At 49.0% G+C, this 23,958-nt stretch overlaps 1 protein-coding gene across 2 annotated transcripts in view; it reads left to right on the forward strand.

Annotated features, from left to right (window-relative positions):
• LOC145362212 (RNA-binding protein Nova-1-like) overlaps nucleotides 1-23,958 on the forward strand; it is a 148,353-nt gene that overhangs the window by 105,498 nt on the left and 18,897 nt on the right. For both annotated transcript variants that reach the window (XM_080218278.1, XM_080218277.1), the window contains exon 3: nucleotides 4,339-4,505. In XM_080218278.1, the coding sequence (XP_080074404.1) occupies nucleotides 4,425-4,505 (81 nt within the window). In that variant the 5' untranslated portion in view covers nucleotides 4,339-4,424. The remainder of the gene's footprint in view (nucleotides 1-4,338; nucleotides 4,506-23,958) is intronic.

The raw sequence follows: 23,958 nt of genomic DNA on the forward strand, positions 1-23,958 counted from the left end.
TGTTGAATTCAAATTCCACTGTGGCGGGATTGGAACCCGGGTCCCCAGAATGTTAGCTGAGTTTCTGGATTAATAGTCTAGCGATAATACCACTGGGCCATTGCTTTCCGATGGGATTCATGGGATATGGGTGTCGCTGGCTGGCCAGTGTTTAGTGCCCCTCCCTAGTTGCCTAAGGGCAGTTGAGAGTCAACCACATCACTGTGGCTCTGGAGTCACATGTAGGCCAGACCGGGTAAGACAGCAGATCCCCTTCCCTAAAGGGGACAGTAGGGACCTAGATGGGTTTTAACGACAATTGTTGATAGTTTCTCAGTCACCGTTACTGAGACTAGCTTTCAATTCTGGGGTGGGATTTGAACTCATGTCCCCCAGAGCATTCGCCTGGGCCTCTGAATTACTAGTCCATTGACAATACCACTCAGCCTCCATCGTTCCAGTGTAGTTTTGGTCTCAATCTCTAAGAAATAGGGACAACCCTTTGGAACTGAGATCAGTTTAGGTTTAGTTGATTTATTAGTGATACAGGTAGGCTTACATTAACACTGCAATGAAGTTGCTGTGAAAACCCCCTAGGCACCCTGTTTGGGTACACTGAGGGAGAACTATGCATGGTCAATGCACCCAACCAGCACATCTTTCAGTCTGTGGGAGAAAACCCATGCAGACACGGGGAGAACGTGCAGACTCTGCACAGACAGTGATCCAAGCCGGGAATCGAACCTGGGTCTTTGGCGCTGCGAGGCAGCAGTGCTAACCATTGTGCCACCCAGATAAGGAGGAATTTCTTCAGCCACAGGGTGGTGAATCTGTGGAATTCATCCTCAGAGGAGGCCAGGTCATTGAGTATGTTTAAGACGGAGATAGGTTCTTGATTGGTGAGGAGATCAAAGGTTAAAGTGGGGGGGGGGGGGAATAGAGTTGAGAAACTTGCCAGCTGTGATAAGGTGATGGCCCAGTGGTATTATCACTGGACTGTTAATCCAGAAACTCGGTTAATGTTCTGGGACCCCAGGTTCGAATCCCCACCACAGCAGCTGGTGGAATTTGAATTCAATTTTAAAAAAATCTGGAATCAAGGATCTACTGATGACCGCGAAACCATTGTCGGAAAAACCCATTAATGTCCTTTAGGGAAGGAAATCTGCCATTTTTACCCCGGTCTGGCCTACATGTGACTCCAAAGCCACAGCAATGTGGTTGACTGTCAACTGCCTTCCAAGGGCAACTAGGGATGGGTAATAAATGCTGGCCCAGCCAGCGATGCCCATATCCCATGGACGAATAAAAAAAATTGAATGGTGAAGCAGACTTAATGGGCCGAATGGCCTAATTCTTCTCCTATATCTTATGAAATGGTGCACTTCCTTTAGAAGCGGGTTCTTTCAATTGGTCCGCAGGGGTTGTTCGAGGGGCTGGGTAAGTTGGATCTATATCCTCGAGAGTTTGGAAGAATGAGAGGTGATCGCAGTGAAACATTCACGGCTTTGAAGGGGGCTGAACAGCGAGGAGAGTGAGAGGTCGGTTCCCCCTGGCTGGGGAATCTAAAACACGAGGACACAGTCTCAGGCTGAGGGGGCGGCTGTTTTGGATGCAGATAAAGTGAAATTTCTTCACTCAAAGGGTTGTGAATCTTTGGAATTCTCAACCCCAGAGAGCTGAGAGTGCCCCATTGTGGAATACATTTAACACCTTTTGATCTCTCATTTTATTTAATTATTACGTGAATGCACGTGCCATGGTGTCACATTCACTGGCTGGCGGGTGTGAGTGACAGTATATCCGTTTACCAATCCACCAGACACATGGAGGACAGCGCGGTATATACCCGAGGAAGCTCCGAGCTCGAGTTAAATGATGTCAACTGTATAGCAACCAGAAGGCACTGCACTGACAGGAATCAGGGACTCGTGGGTGCGTGGGAAACTGGAGCTGAGTTCAAATCAAATTTGGTGGGGGGTGGGGGTGGAGGGGGGTGGTGGGCATTGGTGAAACAGGCTCAAGAAGCTGTTTGGTCCACCACCTGTTTCTATTGCTTACATTCTGACATTGTGTGTGTGTGTGTGTGTGTGTGTGTGTGTGTGTGTGTGACTGTATAGTGCATGAGTGTGTGTGTGAACATTTGAGTAACTGTGTGTGTGTGTGTATTTGAATGTGTGTGACTGTCTAGTACATGTGTGACTGAGTGTATGAGTGTGTGTGTGTCTGAGTGTGAGTGAGTGTGTTGTGTGACTGTGTTGTATGTGTCTCTGAATGTGTGCGTGCGTCTCTCTCTCTCTCTCTCTGAGAGTGCGCGCGTCTCTCTCTCTCTCTGAGAGTGCGCGCGTCTCTCTCTCTCTGAGTGAGAGTGCGCGCGTCTCTCTCTCTCTCTGAGTGAGAGTGCGCGCGTCTCTCTCTCTCCTCTCTCTGAGTGAGAGTGCGCGCGTCTCTCTCTCTCTCTCTCTCTGAGTGAGAGTGCGCGCGTCTCTCTCTCTCTCTGAGTGAGAGTGCGCGCGTTTCTCTCTCTCTCTCTCTGAGTGAGAGTGCGCGCGTCTCTCTCTCTCTCTCTGAGTGAGAGTGCGCGCGTCTCTCTCTCTCTCTGAGTGAGAGTGCGCGCGTCTCTCTCTCTGAGTGAGAGTGCGCGCGTCTCTCTCTCTGAGTGAGAGTGCGCGCGTCTCTCTCTCTGAGTGAGAGTGCGCGCGTCTCTCTCTCTGAGTGAGAGTGCGCGCGTCTCTCTCTCTGAGTGAGAGTGCGCGCGTCTCTCTCTCTGAGTGAGAGTGCGCGCGTCTCTCTCTCTGAGTGAGAGTGCGCGCGTCTCTCTCTCTGAGTGAGAGTGCGCGCGTCTCTCTCTCTGAGTGAGAGTGCGCGCGTCTCTCTCTCTGAGTGAGAGTGCGCGCGTCTCTCTCTCTGAGTGAGAGTGCGCGCGTCTCTCTCTCTGAGTGAGAGTGCGCGCGTCTCTCTCTCTGAGTGAGAATGCGCGCGTCTCTCTCTCTGAGTGAGAGTGCGCGCGTCTCTCTCTCTGAGTGAGAGTGCGCGCGTCTCTCTCTCTGAGTGAGAGTGCGCGCGTCTCTCTCTCTGAGTGAGAGTGCGCGCGTCTCTCTCTCTGAGTGAGAGTGCGCGCGTCTCTCTCTCTCTGAGTGAGAGTGCGCGCGTCTCTCTCTCTCTCTGAGTGAGAGTGCGCGCGTCTCTCTCTCTCTCTCTCTGAGTGAGAGTGCGCGCGTCTCTCTCTCTCTCTCTCTGAGTGAGAGTGCGCGCGTCTCTCTCTCTCTCTCTCTGAGTGAGAGTGTGCGCGTCTCTCTCTCTCTCTCTCTGAGTGAGAGTGCGCGCGTCTCTCTCTCTCTCTCTCTGAGTGAGAGTGCGCGCGTCTCTCTCTCTCTCTCTCTGAGTGAGAGTGCGCGCGTCTCTCTCTCTCTCTCTCTCTGAGTGAGAGTGCGCGCGTCTCTCTCTCTCTCTCTCTCTGAGTGAGAGTGCGCGCGTCTCTCTCTCTCTCTCTCTCTGAGTGAGAGTGCGCGCGTCTCTCTCTCTCTCTCTCTCTGAGTGAGAGTGCGCGCGTCTCTCTCTCTCTCTCTCTCTGAGAGTGCGCGCGTTTCTCTCTCTCTCTCTCTGAGTGAGAGTGCGCGCGTCTCTCTCTCTCTCTCTGAGTGAGAGTGCGCGCGTGTGTAGACATGTAGAACTTACATAGTCTTTACACGACTTGGGATGGAACCACCACCCGCCTCCTGCCCCCTTTCACTCACTCCAATCGTGGCTGTCTTTCAGCAGGCTCCAGCGTGCAATCATTTATTTTGCCAAAGAATCTGAATCCAGATGCTAACCGGCCTTGATCAATGCGGAAGCTGCACAGCTGGTTTGGACACCATTCTCGGAGACAAGTTTAGCAATTCAGGTCAAAGGAACATTGCTAGAAATAAAAACTGAAAAACGCTGGAAAATCTCAGCGTCTGTGGAGAGAGAAACAGTGTGACTCCTCTTCAGAGCTGAAGAGAGAAATGTGATGGGTTTTGTATTGTTTAAAGAGAGGCTGATAGTACAAAATAAAAGGTTAGGGATAGGTGAGAGCCAAGGGGAGTTAGACAAGAGATGTCACAGACACAGGACAAAAAGAGTGTTAGTGGTCGTGATAAAGACTAAGGCAGGTATTAATAGCAGCATAAGGGTAAGATATCACAATGTGTTAATAGCAGAGCTCTGTCAAAGCAAAATGTGAGTGTTGCCTTTGAATGGGATTTGAGGCTCCCTAAACCGGGTCTTCCCAGGTCCAAGTGGATGAAGAATTGGACCGGATGCTAACTCTTTCTAAACATGTTCCCGTCTCGAGTGTGCGTTTTGACCTTTGGTTTTTCCGGTTCCCTTTTCCAGGCACCACGGAACGGGTATGTCTGATCCAGGGGACGGTGGAAGCGCTGAATGCGGTCCACGACTTCATCGCGGAGAAGGTCCGGGAAATGCCGCAGAATGTGGGCAAGACTGAGCCTGTGAACATTCTCCAGCCTCAGACCAACGTGAACCCAGACCGCATCAAGCAAGTGAGTTTCACACTTTTATTTCTGTTCAGACCAGGTTTACGGTCAGAATGCTGCCCTGGCTAAGTAGTTCGCGTGGCATCAAAGTGTGTGTGTGTGCATACATGTATACGTGTGTGTGTGTGCACATATGTGTGTGGCTGTGTACATGGATGGCCGCACGGTGGTGCAGTGGTTAGCACTGCTGCCTCACAGTGCCAGGGACCCAGGTTCAATTCCGACCTCGGGTCACTGTCTGTATGGAGTCTGCACATTCTCCCCATGTCTGCAGGGAGTCCCTCTGGGTGCTCTGTTTCTTCCCATACTCCAAAGATGTGTAGGTTAGGTGGATTGGCCAGGCTAAATTGCCCCTTGGTGTTAGGGGGACTAGCAGGGAAAATAGTTGGGGTTAAGGAGATGGGGCCAGGGCGGGATTGTGGTTGGTGCAGACTTGATGGGCCAAATGGCCTCCTTCTGCAATGTAGGGACTCTATGATCCTGAGAGTATATGTGCACATATGTGTATATGTGTGTACGAGAGTGTATGTGTCTGTGTATACATGAGTGCATATTTTGATTTATTATTGTCACATGTATGAGCATACAGTGAAAAGTATTATTTCTTGTGTGCTGTACAGACAAAGTATACTGTTCATAGAATACATAGGGGAGAAGGAAAGGAGAGGGTGCAAAATGTAGTGTTGCAGCCATAGCTAGGGTGTAGAGAAAGATCAGCTTAATATGAGGTAGGTCCATTCAAAAGTCTGACGGCAGCAGGGAAGAAGCTGTTCTTGAGTTGATTGATGCGTGCCTTCAGACTTTTGTATCTTTTTTTAAAAAGTTTATTAGTAGTCTCACAAGTAAGGCTTTGATTAACACTGCAATGAAGTTACTGTGAAAGTCCCCTAGTTGCCCCACTCTGGCGCCTGTTCAGGTACATTGAGGGAGAATTTAGCATGGCCAATGCACCCAAACCACCATGTCTTTCGGACTGTGTGAGGCAATGGCATAGTGGTATTATCACTACACTATTAATCCAGAAACTCAGCTAATGTTCTGGGGACCCGGATTTGAATCTCGCCACGCGGATATCTGGAGTTAAGGATCCACTGATGGCCATGAAGCCATTGTCGGAAAAACCCATTTGGTTCACTAATGTCCTTTAGGGAAGGAAATCTGCCGTCCTTACCCTGGTCTGACTCCAGAGCCACAGCAATATGGTTGACTCTCAACTGCCCTCGAGATCTAGGAATGGGCAATAAATGCTGGCCAACCAGCAATGCCCATGTCCCATAAATGAGTAAAAGGAGTTGACCTAGAATTTGGGCAGAGGGTTACTTACTGAGTTTGGTGTCATTTTGTTAAAGTGGATGGGTCACTTCTCGAGAGGGGTGGTGGAGAGGAAGGTAATTTTTATTCTTTGGGATGTGGGCATCTGGGCCAGCATGTATTGCCCATCTCTAATTGCCCCTTGAACTTAGCATCTCCCTCGGCCATTTCAGAGGGGCTGCTGAGAGTTGACCACAGTCCAAAGATGTGCGGGTTAGGTGGATTGGCTGTGCTAAATTCCCCATAGTGTCTAAAGATGTGCAGCTTCAGAGGATTAGTCAGATTAAATGCCTGGAGTTACAAGGAGAGGACAGAGGGGTGAGCCTGGGAAGTGCAGACTCAATAGGCCTCCTTCTGCATTGTAGAGATTTTATGCTTCTATGAAGACAACAACTCCTGGAGTTGCTGGTGTTGGACTGGGGTGGGCACAGTAAGACGTCTCACAACACCAGGTTAAAGTCCAACAGGCTTATTTGGTAGCACAAGCTTTCAGAGCGCTACCTCTTCTTCAACTCCTTGCAGGGTGGCTAAGCGTTTCTCTTCCGTTCCCAATTAGCCAGATTCAGTTGAGGGTAAATGAGGGATGGATGGACGAGGGGGAGAGGGAGAGAAAGAGTGAGGGGGGAGAGGGAGAGCGAGGGGAGGGAGAGAAACGGAAGGACATAGAGCAAGAGGGGAGAGGGAAAGAGAGAGAGCGAAGGAAAGTGGGGGGGGGGGAGAGAGAGAGAGAAATATCTAAAGATGTGCAGGTTAGAGGGATTGGCCATGCTAAATTGTCCCTTAGTGTCAGGGGATTGCTGTCAGTGCAGTCTCGAAGGGCCGAATAGCCTCCTCCTACACTACGGGGATTCTCTGACTCTGAGTGAGAGGCAGGGAGAGGGAAAACCCTTCAGGGTCATCATGAACGTTTTTAATCAAGGTTCCAGCTGCATTGACGAGATTTATTCTGCTGTCATTCCTTACTCCCTTGTGGCACATTGTCCCTGTCGGAGGTGTCACTTCCTCTGGACTGCCCGCTTTCCGCTCAACCTCTGACCCCTGGTCACCCCAGCTGGCTTCCCCGCAGGAAGTGGCCACAATCCTCACGGGAAGTGGCAGCTTCTGCTATCTGTGAGCTTTTTCCGGTGAGGCAGTGCTGGCTGGCTTCCCCCTCTGAGGAAGCAGCACTTGTAACGCAGAGATGTGCGCACAGAGATTGAGCCTCAGCTGCTCGGAAGCTACAAGAATCCACCAGTTCCCCCCGGTGTTTGATTCATCCACATTGAGGGAGGTTAGAGCCATCTGGATTCCCGCAATTGGGTGAATTCCTGGAGGTGGGGGGGGGAATCAAATTGACAGTTTCCTCCTCACAATCGCTCTGGGAAATGAGACCAAGAAAGAGGCCATTGTAGCTGACTGATCCTGTCCCAGTGTTTATGTTCAGTACAGAAACCCTACAGAAGGAGGCCATTCGGCCTATCAGATCTGCACCAGCCCTCCCAGTGAGGAGTCAATTCAGTGCCACCCTCCTGCTTTCTCCTCCAAGAACAGAGGGTGTGGCTTCCTTACCTCCGACCCCCGCAACGACTTTCACAGTAACTTCATTGCAGTGTTAATGTCAGCCGACTGGCGACACTATTAAATAAACTTCAATTTATTGTGTATGTGGGGGCCTGTCAACTTCTAAGACAGCACGCCAGAAGAGTGTCACCTGATTTGAGGGAGTATTGGAAATTGAGAGCGAGCGAGCACTCCAGAGAATGGAGTCCTTTTTCCCGAGAGAATCTTCGAGAAGCCGTGTTGTAGGGACTGGGGAGCTCTGCTCCAGGGCAGGCTGGAGCTGCAACCCTCCAGCACTAGGTTCCTCGCAGCGATAGGGATCTTTATTTTCCGATTTAAGGTTTGTAATCTCGTGGCAATGCTGATCTGAGGGGCCGACTTGGCCATTTCAGGGGCGGTAAAGCAAGGCTGTGGAGTCACGTGTAGGCCCGACCGCCATCTCCCCATAAACTACTGCCCCCACCAGCAAGCGGGGCAGACTTTAACCAATCCTTGACATGGGAGGATAAAAATCTCAGGTTGTCAGTAATAAATACAGCGAGGAATATTCTGGAGATACCTCTGTACCCCAGGGAGTGGTGAGAACGTGGTACCCATTCTCACAGGGAGAATCTGAGGTGAACAACTTTACAGAATCCCTACAGTGCAGAAAGAGGCCATTTGACCCATCGAGTCTGCACCGACAATAATTCCATCCAGCCCCTATCCCATAACCCCATTTATTCACCCTGCTAATCTCCCTGACATTAAGGGACAATTTAGCATGGCCAATCCATCTAACCTTCACCTCTTTGGACTGTGGGAGGGAACCTACGCAGATACAGGGAGAATGTGCAGACAGTGGGTTACGGTGAGGAGAGAGAGGTGTGAGGTGCTGTGGGGCACTGGACGCTGAGCAGGCATATCTAGGCCTGGAGGTGACAAAAGCACCCGGGTGGGCTTGGTCCTGAGCTTCCCGGATCCCAATCAGAGGGAGTGCGACCTCAACACCCGGGGACAGGACTGGGTTCTGAGGAGATTTTCCAAGGAGGCAGAGGGGTTTTTAAAGAGCAAACACCATAGCACTAGGATCTGGAAGCCTGTTGACGTGGGAATCCTACTGTGATGGGACTGGTAACTGAAACAGCCACGAGGAACCAGGAAAGATGTAGGAATTATTACATTTGTTTGCAAACCAGTTCACACCAGATGTCGTGGGGCGGCATGGGGAACCAGTACAATTGGTGCCTTTATTCCGGAATATTGGGAATTTATTTATGCGCTCGGGATGTGGGCATCTCTGGCCCAAAATTTATTGCCCATCCCTAATTGCCCGAGGACAGTTGAGAATTAATCACATTGCTGTGGCTCTGGAGTCACATGTAGGCCAGACCGGGTAAGGATGGCAGATTTCCTTCCCTAACGGGACATGAGTGAACCAGATGGGTTATTCCGCCAATGGTTTCATGGTCATCAGTAGTTTCCTAATTCCAGTTTTTTAAAATTGAATTCAAATTCCAGCATCTGCAGGATTCGAACCGGATCTTGCTCTGGGCCTGCGGGTTACTAGTCCAGTGACAATACCAGCAAGACACTGCTTTCCCTCAAAGGTGAGGGAATGTGTTTAGTTTATTTATTAGTGTCACGAGTAAGGCTTACATTGACGCTGCAATGAAGTTACTATGAAAATCCCCTAGTCGTCACACTCCGGCACCTGTTCAGGTTGTCTGTAAACCAGTTCACGTAAGTGGGACAGTGTGAGTTGGGAGGCAGCGGGAACAAGTAGACATGGTGGCTTTACGCCACCATTTTGGGAGTAAACTCGGATTAAGGGAAAGACTGGTCTCAGATCCCTCCTACGTTCCAGATATGAGCGGTGACGTTAGCAGAGCCCAAGCAGGTGAAAAGATAGGCCAAGGTCAGGGAGGAGGGAGGTGTCATTTAACTGCGATGATATGGAATCTGTTCCTCTTTTCCATTCTTTTTCCTCAGGTGCCTGCGTGCTCTGCAGTCAGAGCAGAAGGCAGCCAACACAGAGCACTGAGCTCACTCAGCAATGCAGGGGGGAGAGAGAGAGAGAGAGTCACTATTATCTTTTCTTTAAGATCTGCAGTGTGTCGTTACTCTGCTTTTGCCTTGCTCTGAGTTAGTTACCAACATTGCAGCAATGTGGCCGGAGGAAATCGAAGAGCTTTGCGATGGTGAATAATTCCACCAAGCCCCCATCACGCCCCTCTCCCTCACACACGCACTCTGTCCCACCACCCGCACTGCCCCCCCCCCCCCCCCCCACACACACCACCGCCCCCCCCAAATGCAGATGCTGCATTGTGCACTTCAGAATGATCAATCATGCCCGGGTCACCAGGGTCACTCGCCAGCTATCGATCTAATTAGAGGAGCCCACGCCAACAGCTGATGAAAAGGGACCGCAGTGTTCTCTCAGGAAGCTGCAGTTAAAAACAGATCCACCATCACTGGGTCCTCTCGTCCAACCACCCATTCAGAGACCAGACACACTGGCTGTCCTGTTTCCTCATTCCACTACCGCCCCCCACCCCAATTCTCTCTCTCTCTCACGCTAATCATCCCAACAATCATAGAGTCAGCAGCCTTTTGGCCCATTGAGCCCGCACCGACAACAGGCCCTATCCCTGTAACTCATATATTTACCTGGCTAATACCCCTGACACTAAGGGGCAATTTAGCACAGCCAATCCATCGAACCTGCACATCTTTGGACTGTAAGGGGCAATTTAGCATGGCCAATAACCAGAACGTCTTTGGACAGTAAGGAGCAATTTAGCACGGCCAATCCCCCTAATCCGCACATCTTTGGACAGTAAGGGGCAATTTAGCATGGCCAATCCACCTAACCTGCCCATCTTTTAGATTTGCGCTGTCGGGATTCTATGATACTTCAATACTTGTGCTTTGCTCACGGTCCTGGGAGGATTTCCCCTGCTCCCGCAGGTGACCAGTTGTGTTTCCTCGAGAGCTCGTTCTCACGCGTCCACTCGCTGTAGAGATAGCATTTCTTCACAAGCCTGACCTGTGCCTTAGCGATAGACTTTGGGGAGTCAGGAAGTGAGTTTCCAGCCTCTGCCCTAGTAATTTCAACCAACGGTTGCACAAGTGTGAATTTGAGAGGAGATTGCGCATGGGAATTCTGATAGATTTCCCTATTCCCCTTCTCCTTTCTCTTTTACACTCCCCTGCTTCAGCCCAGGTTTAAGTCAGTTTAAATGACATGTTTGCATTCTTCCCAACCTCTCTTCTCTGATGCCTGTTCCTCCTCGCTCTCTGTATTCTCTCCACTCTCTCCCAGTACATCTGTATCTCTTTCAGCTGGAGAGTCTGAGGAAGCCATGGTTGCCAGGCTATCCCAGCAGTCACTGGGACAGTGAAAGTCCTCCATCAGCTCAATAGGGGGCTTTCGTTCCTGCTCTGAATGCTGGGATACCGTCACCTCCATAAAGGTACAAGAAATAAATGTTTTAGTCTAACCAGCAGGCTCCCTGGCTTGCGTTACCTCACTGTTCAGTAACATTGAGGGTGGAGGCCAAATTTTTGTGAGAGACTGTACACTGGGATTATACTCTTTGGAATTCAGAAGAATGAGAGGAGATCTTATAGAAACATATAAGATTATGAAGGGATTAGATAAGATAGAAGCAGGGAAGTTGTTTCCACTGGCAGGTGAAACTAGAACTAGGGGGCATGGCCTCAAAATAAGGGGGAGCAGATTTAGGACTGAGTTGAGGAGGAACTTCTTCACACAAAGGGTTGTGAATCTGTGGAATTCCCTGCGCAGTGAAGCAGTTGAGGCTCCCTCATTGAATGTTTTTAAGGCAAGGATAGTTAAGATTTTTGAACAGTAAAGGAATTAAGGGTTATGATGAGCGGGCGGGTAAGTGGAGCTGAGTCTGCGAAAAGATCAGCCATGATCTTACTGAATGGCGAAGCAGGCTTGAGGGGCCAGATGGCCTAGTCCTGCTCCTAGTTCTTATGTTCTACGTTCCTGAACCTGTATTCAAGTTTTTAGGTATCCAGATCACCAACAACCTGTCCTGGTCCCTCCAAGCTGAGGTTATAGCTAAGAAAGCCCACCAATGCCTCTACTTTCCCGGGAGGCTAAGAAAATTTGGCATGTCCACTACAACTCTCACTGGGTTTTACAGATGCACCATAGAAAGCATCCTTTCTGAATGTATCACAGCTTGGTATGGCTCCTGCTCTGACCCTGACCACAAGAAAGGGTTGTAAATGTAGCCCAGCCCATCATTCAAACCAGCCTCTCATCCATTGCTTCCGTCTACACTTCCCGCTGCCTTGGGACAGCAGCCAGCATAATTAAGGATCCCACACACCCCGGACATTCTCTCTTCCACTTTCTTCCGTCAGGAAAATAGATACAAAAGTCTTAGGTCATGTATCAACCAACTCAAGAACAGCTTCTTCCCTGCTACGGTCAGACTTTTGAATGGACCAACCTCGCATTAAGTTGATCTTTCTCTACACCCTAGCTATGACTGTAACACTACATTCTGCACTCTCTCCTTTCCTTCTATATAGTGTGCAAGAAACAATACTTTTCACTGTATCCCAATACATGTGACAATTAATCGAATCAAGTATTTGGAGCTATTGAGAAGGGGAGAAAATGGTGATGGGGGGGGGGTGCGGAGGGAGAGAAATGATGGACCCCGCCGTCCCCCCACCCCCCACCCCCCGAAAAAAGGATTTACATTTCTGGAGCACCTTTCATGACCTCAACACTTAGGATCATAGAATCCCTACACTGCAGAATGGGGCCATTCAGCCCATCAAGTCTGCACCAACCACAATCCCACCCAAGCACTACTCCTGTAGCCCCATGTATTTACCCTACTGATTTCTCCCTGACACTAAGGGGCAACTTAACATGGCCAATCCATCTAACCCGCACATCTTTGGACTATGGGAGGAAACCGGAGCACCCGGAGGAAACCCACACAGACACAGGGAGAACGTGCAAACTTCACACAGACAGTGACCTGAGCCGGGAATCGAACCCGGGTCTCTGGTACTGCGAGGCAGCAGTGCTAACCACTGCGCTGCAATAACATCCAATGAATTATGTCTGAAGTACCTTAGGGGACGCGACAGCCAATCTGCGCACAGCAAGGTGACTGTAACCCAGATTTGCGGGCAGCACAGTGGTCAGTACTGCTGCATCACAGCGCCAGGGACCCAGGTTCGATTCCCAACTTGGGTCACTGCGTAGAGTTTGCAAGTTCTCCCCCATGTCTGTGTGGGTTTCTTCCGGGCGCTCTGGTTTCCTCCCACAGTCCAAAGATGTGCAGGTTAGGTGAACTGGCAGTGCTAAATTCTCCCTTATTGGCAGGGGGACTAGCTAGGGTAAGTGCATGGTGTTATGGGGATAGGTGGAATTGTGGTCGGTGCAGTTTTGATGGGTCGAATGGCCTCCTCCTACACTGTAGTATTCCATGATATGGCACAAGTGCAGAAAAATAGGATTAACGCATATTAGTGATAGTTATTGTTGGTACAGACTCGATGGGCTGAAGGGCCTTTTCGTTTTCCTATAACTTGATGGTATCTGGACTACAGTGTGCATTTTTGCTCTGCTCACCCAAGGAAGCACAGTAAGAAGTCTCACAACACCAGGTTAAAGTCCAACAGGTTTATTTGGTAGCACAAGCTTTTGGAGCGTCGCTGCTTCTTCAGGTGAGCGGAAGGACATTGGGGGCAGTTCAGAGAAGGTTTACTGGGCCGATTCCTGGGATATTTGCTTTTGTTTGCTTTCATGTGGGGAGGTTGAGTGGGTTTGGACGCACTGGAGTTCAGAGGAATGAGAGGTGAGACATGTGAGATTATAAGGGTGGCTGTCAAGAGGGTTTGATTGGCCCCACTCTACCCACTTCCACTTACTCTCATTGAAACAACTCTTATTAGAAATAATGGCAGCTTTCTCCATGACAACAGCTCAACCAATCAGAATTGATTTGCCAACCAATCAGCACACAATAGTATCAATTATTGTAACTGTTTGAAATTTGGCATTCTCGCATTTGTCTGGTGGGAGCTATAAATACTACATGTAATAAATTTATGTGCATTAATTTTGAATTAAAAATCATTAGTAAATCATTAATTCATGTCAGTAACAAATGTGAAGACATTTTCACATTATAGACATTAATATTGCAAGAGAACACATTTATTTAAAACATTCTAAATGTGTGATAAAAATCAGCACCACCTTCTTCTGAGAAACTCATACTTATCTAACAAGAGCAGCACAGTGACACGCAGACACAGGGGAAAATGAGCAGACTCCGCACAGAGTGACCCGAGGCCGGGAATCGAACCCGGGTTCCTGGCGCTGTGAGGCAGCAGTGCTGATTCACTGTGCCAAAGTAAAGAAATAGAAGTTGTAGCTTGGTTCGTGGTTTGGCCATTCATCTATCTACAGACAGAGTTGACTTTGTGATGTCCCTATCTTCTATCTTTCCACAGCACTTGGGGGGTGAATGGATTTAAGGTTATGGGGAGAGAGCAGGATGAGGCTATTGAGTTGGACGGTCATCCGTGATCGTGATGAATGGCGGAGCAGGTTCCAAGGGCCAAATGGCCGCCTCCTGTTCCTATACAAAGAACAATACAGCACCGGAAACAGGCCCCTTTGGCCCTTTCAAGCCTGCACCACTCATTGGTCCAACTAGACCATTTGTTTGTATCCCTCCATTCACAATCTGTTCAAGTGACCATCCAGATAAGTCTTAAACAATCCCAGCGTTTCCACCTCCACCACCCTGCTTGGCAGTGCATTCCAGGCCCCCACCACCCTCTGACGTCCGAGTTAAACCTTGCCCCCCCCCCCCCCCTCACCTTGAACTTGTGACCCTTCGTGTTTGTCACCTCCGACCTGGGAAAAAGCTTCCCACTGTTCACCCTATCTATTCCCTTCATAATTTTATACACCTGTATTAGGTCTCCTCTCATTCTCCGTCTTTCCAGGGAGAACAACCCTAGTTTACCCAATCTATCCTCATGGCTAAGACCCTCCATACCAGGCAACATCCTGGTAAACCTTTTCTGTACTCTCTCCAAAGCCTCCATGTCCTTCTGGTAGTGTGGCGACCAGAACTGGCTGCAGTACTCCAAATGTGGCCTAACCAACGTTCTATACAGCTGTAACATCAGGCGCCAATTTTTATACTCATATCTTCTATGTTTCGTGAGACTCCTGGCACGTTGGCCAGCCCGGGATACAGATTCCATGCGTCTCTGGAAGGAGGCTCTCGGCCTAGCAGATGATTGAAGGATCAGTTCTACGAAGGGGGCTGCCTTTCACCAGAGCCGCTCTCCCCCGCTTCTCCTTTGCTGCTGGCGTGAAGACTTCCTCATCACGCACTTGTTCAATAGTGTTGACCCTGCTTCATTATGTTTCTGTGAGTGGATGTGGTTTGGGGGGGGCGGGGGCAGCAGGGGCAGCGGGGGATGCGCAGGGGTGGGTGGTTTGCAGAAAGCTATATTTAGGAGCTGGGCACTGCGTCTTGGCCTCTGAGAATAAGGCCGGAGCCTGCAGGCTCTGAGTTTTGGTCGATTGCCAACTTTCGGGGAACAAGAGCAGGAGTAGTTGTGAAAAGTGATAAGACCAGCCAGGCAGTGTGTGATCTTATCTAACCCGGCCTGGGACTTGGAAACCAAAGGGCTGTTTACACAGGCCTTTGTGAGCTGATAAGGGTCTAAATTAACGACCGCAGATGTTTTTCTGTGTGCGCGGCAGTCCGTACTGTGCAGAAATGTTTTCCTATCTCCTCAAGGACAGCACCAAGGAGATGATGTTGCAGGATATATACATAATATATACATTTAAAAAAAGATGTCCTCCTTAACAAAACTCCAATCACCGCTTCAGAGCCTCCTGTTAACTCTTTCTCACCTAGGCATACCCCATAGAACATAGGACAGTATACAACACAGGCCTACAGTGTTATAGAATCCATACAGTGCAAAAAGAGGCCATTTGGCCCATTGAGTCTGCACCGACCACAATCCTACCCAACCCCATTCCCATATATTTACCCTGTTAATCCCTTTTAAATTACGCATTTCGGGACTCTAAGGGGCAATTTAGCATGGCTAATGTGTAAACAGCCCTTTCATTTCCAAGTCCCAGGCCAGGTTAGATAAGATCACACACTGCCTGGCTGGTCTTATCACTCTTCACAACTACTCCTGCTTTTGTTCCCAAAAGTTGGCAATCTTTGGTCTATGGGAGGAAACCAGAGGAAAACCACGCAGACACAAGAAGAATGTGCAAACTCCACACAGACAGTGACCCAAACCAGGAATTGAACCCAGGTCCCTGGCGCTGTAAGGCAGCAGTGCTAACCACCATGCCGCCCCTGTTGTGTCAAACATGACACCAAATTAAACTAATCCTTTCTACCTATCCTTGGTCCATTATCCCTCTATTCCATGCACATTCCTGTGCTTATCTAAAAGCCCCTGAAATACCCTATCGATCACTGCAAGTGGCAACACAGGTGGAGAAGGTAGTCAAGAAGGCATACGGCATGCTTGTCTTCATCGTCTGGGGCACTGAGTTTAAAAATTGGCAAGTCATGTTGCAGCTTTATAGAATCTTAGTTAGGCCGCACTTGGAATATAGTGTTCAATTCTGGTCGCCACACTTCCAGAAGGATGTGGTGGCTTTGAAGAAGGTACAGGATGTTGCCCTGGTATGGAGGGCATTAGCTATGAGGAGAGGTTGGAGAAACTTGGTTTGTTCTCACTGGAACGACAGAGGTTGAGGGGCGACCTGGGAGAAGTCTACGAGATTATAAGGGGCACGGGCAGAGTAGATAGTCAGAAATTTTTTTCCCAGGTGGAAAAGTCAATTACTAGGGGCATAGGTTTAAGGTGCAAGGGGCAAGACTTAAAGGAGATGTACGAGGCAAGTTCTTTACACAGAGGATGGTGGGTGCCTGGAACTCGCTGCGGAGGGAGGTCGTGGAAGCAGGTATGATAGTAATTTTTATGGGGCATCTTGACAAATACATGAATAGGATGGGAATAGAGGAATATGGTCCCTGGAAGGGTAGGGGGTTTTAGTTCAGTTGGTCTGCACGTTCAGTGCAGGCTTGGAGGGCCGAAGGGCCTGTTCCTGTGCTGTAAATATCTTTGTTCTAACTCTGTTTACGCCTCATCATTTTTTAGATTTCTATCGTGTTGGAATACCCAGAAAGGATAATGGTGGCAGCACAGTGGATAACACTGCTGCCTCTCAGTGTCAATGACCGGAGCTCAATTCCGGCCTCGGGTCACTGTCTGTGTGGAGTTTGCAAATTCTCCCTGTGTCTGCATGGGTTTCCTCCAGGTATTCCAATTTACTCCCATGGTACAAAGATATGGGGTTTAGGTGGATTGACAGTGGTAAATTCTCCCATACTGTCATGGGGATTAGCAGGTTAAATACAAGGGTTTTTGGGGATAAGGCCTGGGTGGGATTGTTGTTGGTGCAGGCTTGGGCCAAATAGCCTCCTTGTGCACTGTAGGGATTCTATGACAAAACGGGAAAGTGGTATCGTTGCTAGATTATTAATCCAGAAACTAAGCTAATGTTCTGGGGGATCCGGGTTCGAATCCCCCCACAGCAGATGGTGGAATTTGAATCCAATAAAAAGTATCTGGGATTAAGAATCTACTGATGACCATGAAACCATTGTCAGAAAAACCCATCTGGTTCACTAATGTCCTTTAGGGAAGGAAATCTGCCGTCCTTACCTGGTCTGGCCTACATGTGACTCCAGAGCCACAGCAATGCGGTTGGCTCTCAACTGTCCTCTGAAATGGCTAAGCGAGAGATTCAATTCAAGGGACAATTGCAGGCAGCACAGCGGTTAGCACTGCTGCCTCCCAGTGCCAGGGACCCAGGTTTAATTCTGGTCTTGGGTCGCTATCTGTGTGGAGTCTGCACATTCTCCCCATGTCTGCGTGGGTTTCCTCCAGGTGCTCCAGTTTCTTCCCACAGTCTGAAAGATGTGCTGGTTAGGTGTGCTAAATTCTCCCTCAGTGTACCCAAACAGGTGCCGGAGTGTGGCGACTAGGGAATTTTCACAGCAACTTCATTGCGGTGTTAATGTAAGCCTATCTATAACACTGATAAATAATTAACTTCAAAAAAAAATTATGGACAACAAATGTGACTCCAGAGCCACAACAATGTGGTTGACTCTCAGCTGCTCTCGGGTAACTAGGGTTGGGCAATAAATGCTGGCCCAGCCAGCGACACCCATAACCCACAAATGAATAAAGAACATTGGGATTTGTATTCTTATAACCTGTTTTACTGGTGTTCTATTTCAATGTATATAAGACCAGTTCAGACCAGTAATCTTTATAATCCATTTCTCTTTCACTCACCCTATTTCTTTCCTGTTTAACCACTGAGGCCAAATCCTACAGGTGTATCGATGTCCTTCCTCTGTCTAAGGAGGAGCAGACATACTGGTTCATCCTGAGGGCAAAACTGGCTCAGGCGACCGCTCCCGATCCCAATTAATGTGGGAGCGTGGCGCAGCGGGCACGGCGTTGGCCTCAGACCCGGAAGGTTGGCAGGTTTAAGTGCCACCTTTCAGGAGTTGAGGTTGATAGTACCCCGGTGAGGGAACACTAAGATCGCAGTGCTGCACTGTTGGAGGTGCTATCTTTCTGAGGAAAGGTTGAAAACCTGGTCAGCAGGGTGCAAAGGTAGCGTGGCGCTACTTTGGAGAGGAAGTTCTCCACAACGTCTTGGACAATATTCATCATCCTCATCACTGAGACCAGATGAAACTGATTGTCAGTTGTGGGATCTTGCTGTGTACAAATTTGGCTGCCCCGCCCCTTTTGGAATCCCTACAGTACAGAAGGAGGCCATTCGGCCCATCGTGTCTGCATTGAATTTCCAACAGCACATCCCACCCACCCCACTATCCATGTAACCCACCAATCCGCCTAATCTAGACATCCTTGGAACTAAGTGGCAATTTATCATGGCCGATCCACCTAACCCACACATCTTTGGACATTAAGAAGTAATTTAGCATGGCCAATCCACCTAACCTGCATATCTTTGAACACCAAGGGACAATTTAGCATGGCCAACCTACTGAACCTGCACATCTTTGGACTGTGGGAGGGAACCTGAGCACCCTGAGGAAACCTGTGCAGAAGCTACTGCATTGCAAGCAGTGTGTCTGAGACTGTGAAGCAGGGAGTAGATGTCCTGAGACGATCAGAGGCACTACATAAATGCAGGTGTTGATTTTTGTGAGAAATTCCTGTATCCCAGCTGGAATGAGGTCCAGATCCCAACCGAAGGGATTTGGTGAATCAGTGTTCATACGGTCAGCCTGCTGTCAATCAAGGAGCTCCACAGTTCTGCAGGGAAAGTACTTGTATCCCCCTGCATGATCTGTAAACAAGAACCCCCCCCCATCTCCATAGCCACTAAGGGACAATTTATCATGGCCAATCGACCTAATCTGCACATCTTTGAAGTGTGTGAGGAGCCTGGAGGAAACCCACACAGACACGGGGGAAATGTACAAACTCCACGCATACGGTCATCCAGGGCTGGAATCGAATATGGTTTCCTGGCGCTATGAGGCAGCAGTGCTAACCACTGTGCCACTATGCTGCCCTGCGGTGCATCGGCAAAGATCGGTGAGAGTCTGACTGTCCCAAACAAGGAGCTAGAAGAATCCTCACCACTTCTAAATCCTGTGCCACTCCAGCACTGACCCAGCCCCCACAAGCTCTCACTGGCCACCAAACCTCTTCCCCTTGCTGACCACCCAATTCTGCACCCCCCCGCCCCGATCCTGACCTTTACTCAGGAGGGTGACGGGGGAACGGGATTCAGTGTGAGTTTAGAAATGGGCAGCAACGTTGGGCATGTACTCGCTGGAGTTTAGAAGGATGAGAGGAGATCTGATTGAGGTATATAAAATTCTAAAAGGGGTTGACAAAGTAAGCGTAGGCCAAATGTTTCCTCCTTCTGCACTGTAGATTCTATGATTCTAGATACTGGCCCAGCCAGTGACGTCCATGTCCCATGAATGAATGAATTAAAAAAAAAACAAATCCTCAGTCTACGATTGGACGGCTAAGATGGAATCAGGCAAGGAAAGCAATGTGATCGACTCTTAACTGCCCTCAGGCAACTAAGGATGGGCAATAAATGCTGCCCCAGCCAGCGATGCCCATGTCCCACAGACGAATAAAAAAAAAGCAAGGAAGGAATGTTGATGGAGGATTGTGCGTTCAGCATTCTTTAATCCATGACCAAATCTTTATTCTTGATTTCTCCTTACCTCAGTATCAAATTATACATCTTTGTCAGGCTTTGCATTGCCAAAGGCGGGTTACAAATGCCAATCATTCCTGGGTCTGTGCTATATTAACAGCATGTTTCTGAAGTCTGTCAGTTAGCGGGTTGTGTACAATGCACACTTGTTTCTATTAAGTTCTCCCAGCAGAGGCCTGGGTGAGTGGTGAGTACAGAGAGGTGTATAAATAGATGAGTGTCCTTGTAACAAACAGTCAATGAACTGATTAGATTTATTGTTGTCACATGTATTAGCATACAGTGAAAAGTATTGTTACTTGCATGCTATACAAACAAAGAATGGCGTTCATAGAGAAGGAAAGGAGAGAGTGCAGAATGTAGTGTTACAGTTATAGCTAGAGTGTAGAGAAAGATCAAGTTTGTACGAGGTAGGTCCATTCAAAAGTCTGACGGCAGCAGGGAAGAAGCAGTTCTTGAATCAGTTGATTTTTGTACCTTTTTTCCGACGGAAGAAGGTGGAAGAGAGAATGTCCGGGGTGCAAGGGGCCCTTAATTATGGTGGCTGCTTTGCTGAGATAGTGAGAAGTGTAGATAGTCAATGGATGGGAGGCTGGCTTGCGTGATGGACTGAGCTATGTTCACAGCCCTTTGTAGTTCCTTGCGGTCTTGGGCAGAGCAGGAGCCCATACCAAGCTGTGATACAACCAGAAAGAATGCTTTCTATGGTACATCTGTAAAAGTTGGTGAGATCCTAGCTGATGTGCTTCTTCTAGCAATGTCACTCCGAGGGCTATTTGATACAAACCTCACTGAAGCAACTGCTTGCGAGTTTGGGAGCCTATCAGCCCCACTGAATTTGGAGTAAATCTGGAGCTAATCTGCTTTGTGGGAGGTGGGCAAATTCAGGGAAAGGGTACATTGAGAACCTGAGCATCACATGGCACCTTTCACTGAACCTTAAATATCGTTCACTCATCTCCCCCGCCACCTCTTTCCCTGTCTTATACCCATCATTCTCATTCCTGTTCTGTATCTATTTTCTTTCTTTAATCTACATGTAGTTATCTCTCATTCATTTCTCCAGCAAGCTGCATTTCTATAGCACTATCAATACAGAAAAGTGATTGATGGGGTGATCAGAAATAAATAGACACTGCCCAATCTCGTTTACAAGGCTCTCATTCTCCAGTAATAATGAATCACTTAATGTGTCAGTGTGTATCAGTGAAAAATGGGTTAATGGGTCAGAGATGAATGGGTTAATGGGTCAGTGATGATTGGGTTAATGTGATATTAATGTGGCTGCTGTGTAAAGCTCAGTGTAAAAGCAGGAAATCCTGTGTATTAATCCTTCGGTTAACATTTTCAAAAGAATAATTCTACAGTTGTTGGTTTTGTGCAGCACCCACCATCACTGCGACTGGTCCAGTGCTCTGTCTGATCTGAGTTTCTCCTCATCATCATCGTCGGCCTCACCCCCTTGACAATGGGCGATTGTGTGTGTGGCGGGGGGGGGTGGGATTAATGCTTTCATTGCAATCTACTGATAACCATAAAACCATTGTCAGAAAAACCCAAGTTGTTGACTAATTTCCTTTAGGGAAGGAAATCTGCCATCCTTACCCAGTCTGGCCTACATGTGACTCCAGAGTCAACTGCCTCAGGGATGTGCAATAAATGCTGGCCAGCCAGTGACGTCCGTGTCCCATGAATGAATGAAAAATACAATTGCTGTACGTGCTAATGTTTAGTGAATGATGGACAAAGCCACCCCAGCTCCCTCTGTACCGTTATTCTTTTGCTACAATCCCTTCCATCCTCTCATTATCTATTTCCTTTCCCTGTCACTCCCTCCTTCCTTTTGCCTCAGTCATATCTTATCTGTCCACTTCCTCCCCAATCTTCACTTCCTTCCTCGATTTCATCCCCTTATTTCTTTCCCTTCTCGCAGGCTATGTCTTCTCTCTCTCTCTCTCTCTCTCTCTCTCACACACACACACACACACACACACACACACACACACACTCGCTCTCACCCCGTTAGCTGTTTCTAGCACTCGCTCTCTCTCTGCCTTGTAACCTGACCCAAGTTGACCCGAGGGTAGATAATGAATTATTTACAAGCACTGGGACATCAAGGGGGGGTGCCAGACAGAGATATAGACGCCGTGGATATTGATGTTGACACTGTGTGATGCTCTCAACAACCTTCTGCCCAGGCCCAGCAGACAGAGAGGATGTAGTACAGGACCGCAATTGCAAATAAATTGACTGCTTGTGGAAGGATCAGGTTCCAGGCTGCACTGCAAGTGTCACAACAATGCGATTAAAATCATCTCAGAGTCAATAATGTAATTGACTGCACTGATTGCCATTTCATTTCTCTGAGTAATACCTTCTTTTTTTCTTTCCCTGCTACTGATCTTTGGAGTGAGGTTCATCTTTGCCACGATGGCACACAGGCATCTGGAAATCTTTCCCCTTACAGCCATTTTCATCCCCCCTTTCCCTGGATCTGAACGAGCTTCCTCCCTGTGTCCTTGCTGTTGTCCTCAGTGCCATCTCCGGCCCCACTGCCTTCCCTCAAGAGTTTAGGAGTCACACAGGACTCGGTAGCAGGCTCAGCCCAACCGCCTCCTGGGAAGTCGCTGGCCAGGCCCTCGTTTGTCACCCGTTCCCAGTTGCCCCTTGAGAAGGTGGTGGGGAGCTGCCTTTGTGACCCGTAGCAGTTGTTGGCCATTGCAGGTTTTGTGGCAATTTTCATGCAACAAAGAGGTCAGTTTGAGAGTTGACCCTACAGAATTCCTACAGTGCAGAAGGAGGCCATTCAGTCCATCAATCCTGCACTGACAACAATCCCAGCCAGGCTCTATGCCCATAACCCTATGCATTTACCCTGCTAATTACCCTGACACGCAGGGGCAATTTAGCATGGCCAATCCACCTAACCTGCATATCTTTGGAGTGTGGGAGGAAACTGGAGCACGTGGAGGAAACCCACACAGACATGGGGAGAATGCGCAAACTCAACAGCGACCCGAGGCCAGAATCGAACCCGGGTCCCTGGTACTGTGCGGCAGCAGTGCTAACCACTGTGCCGCTGCAGGTGATGGTAATGTAAATTTGGATAAAGCGAAAGTGGGACTGGGAGGAGAAAGAGAATTGGGCAGTGGTTACTTAGAGATTGGGGATTCAGAAATGCGTCTGATATAAAGCGTGCCCCTGGTCTGCTCAGACCCCCAGCCCCGCATAATAAACTTGATCTGCTGATTCTCTGAGCCTTTTGTGGTCTACTGAGCAGTCCTCCTCCCGACCCCCAGCGCGCGCGCACAAACACAGGACACCCCCCCCCGCCCCCTGTCGTATTATCCCCTTGCTCAATGCAATCTTCCAACCTCATTCTGTTCCGTGTGTAAAAGGCAGCTTAGTCTCCACGGCAACGGGGACTCATGGGAACCAATGCTTGCGCGCCGCGTTCCAGTTCCTTCTGAGGAGATTAGACAAAAAAAGAGAATCTGCTGGCTGTATCCTCTGCTTCCCCGCTCCACCATCACCCCTCCTATCCCCTTGTGATCGCTGACCTATATCAGCAGCCCATCCACTCCGCGACGCCTCCATTTTAAAAATTCTCCTCTCATCTTCAAAGCCTTCCCTAGCCTGACCCGTCCTTGCAAATCCCCCTCCCCCACCTCCCTACGAGTCTCTGCGCTCATCCCACCTCGGCAGCTGGTGGAATTTGAATTCAGTAAAAAAAAAATCTGGAATCAAGAATCTACTGGTGACCGTGAAACCATTGTCGGAAAAACCCATCTGGTTCACTGATGTCCCTTTAGGGAAGGAAATCTGCCGTCCTTACCTGGTCTGGCCTACTTGTGACTCCAGAACCACAGCAATGTGATTGATTTGGGTGGCACAGTGGTTAGCGCTGCTGCCTCACAGCGCCAGGGATCCGGGTTCAATTCCAGCCTCGGGTCACTGTCTGTGTGGAGTTTGCACATTCTCCCCATGTCTGCGTGGGTTTTCTCCGGGTGCTCCGGTTTCCCCCCTCAGTCCAAAGATGTGAGGGTTAGGTGGATCGGCCGTGCTAAAATCTCCCTTATTGTCATGGGGATTTGCAGGGTAAATACAAGCGGTTAGGGGATAGGGCCTGGGTGGGATTGTTGTCGGTGCAGGCTTGGGCCAAACGGCCTCCTTCTGCACTGTAGGGATTCTATAACAAAATAGGGGAAAGTGGCATCATTGCTAGATTATTAATCCAGAAACTGAGCTAATGCTTTGGGGACC

This window comes from Carcharhinus amblyrhynchos, unplaced genomic scaffold (genome assembly GCF_965287045.1).
Source record: "Carcharhinus amblyrhynchos unplaced genomic scaffold, sCarAmb.v2.hapA scaffold_37, whole genome shotgun sequence".
NCBI lineage: Eukaryota > Metazoa > Chordata > Chondrichthyes > Carcharhiniformes > Carcharhinidae > Carcharhinus > Carcharhinus amblyrhynchos.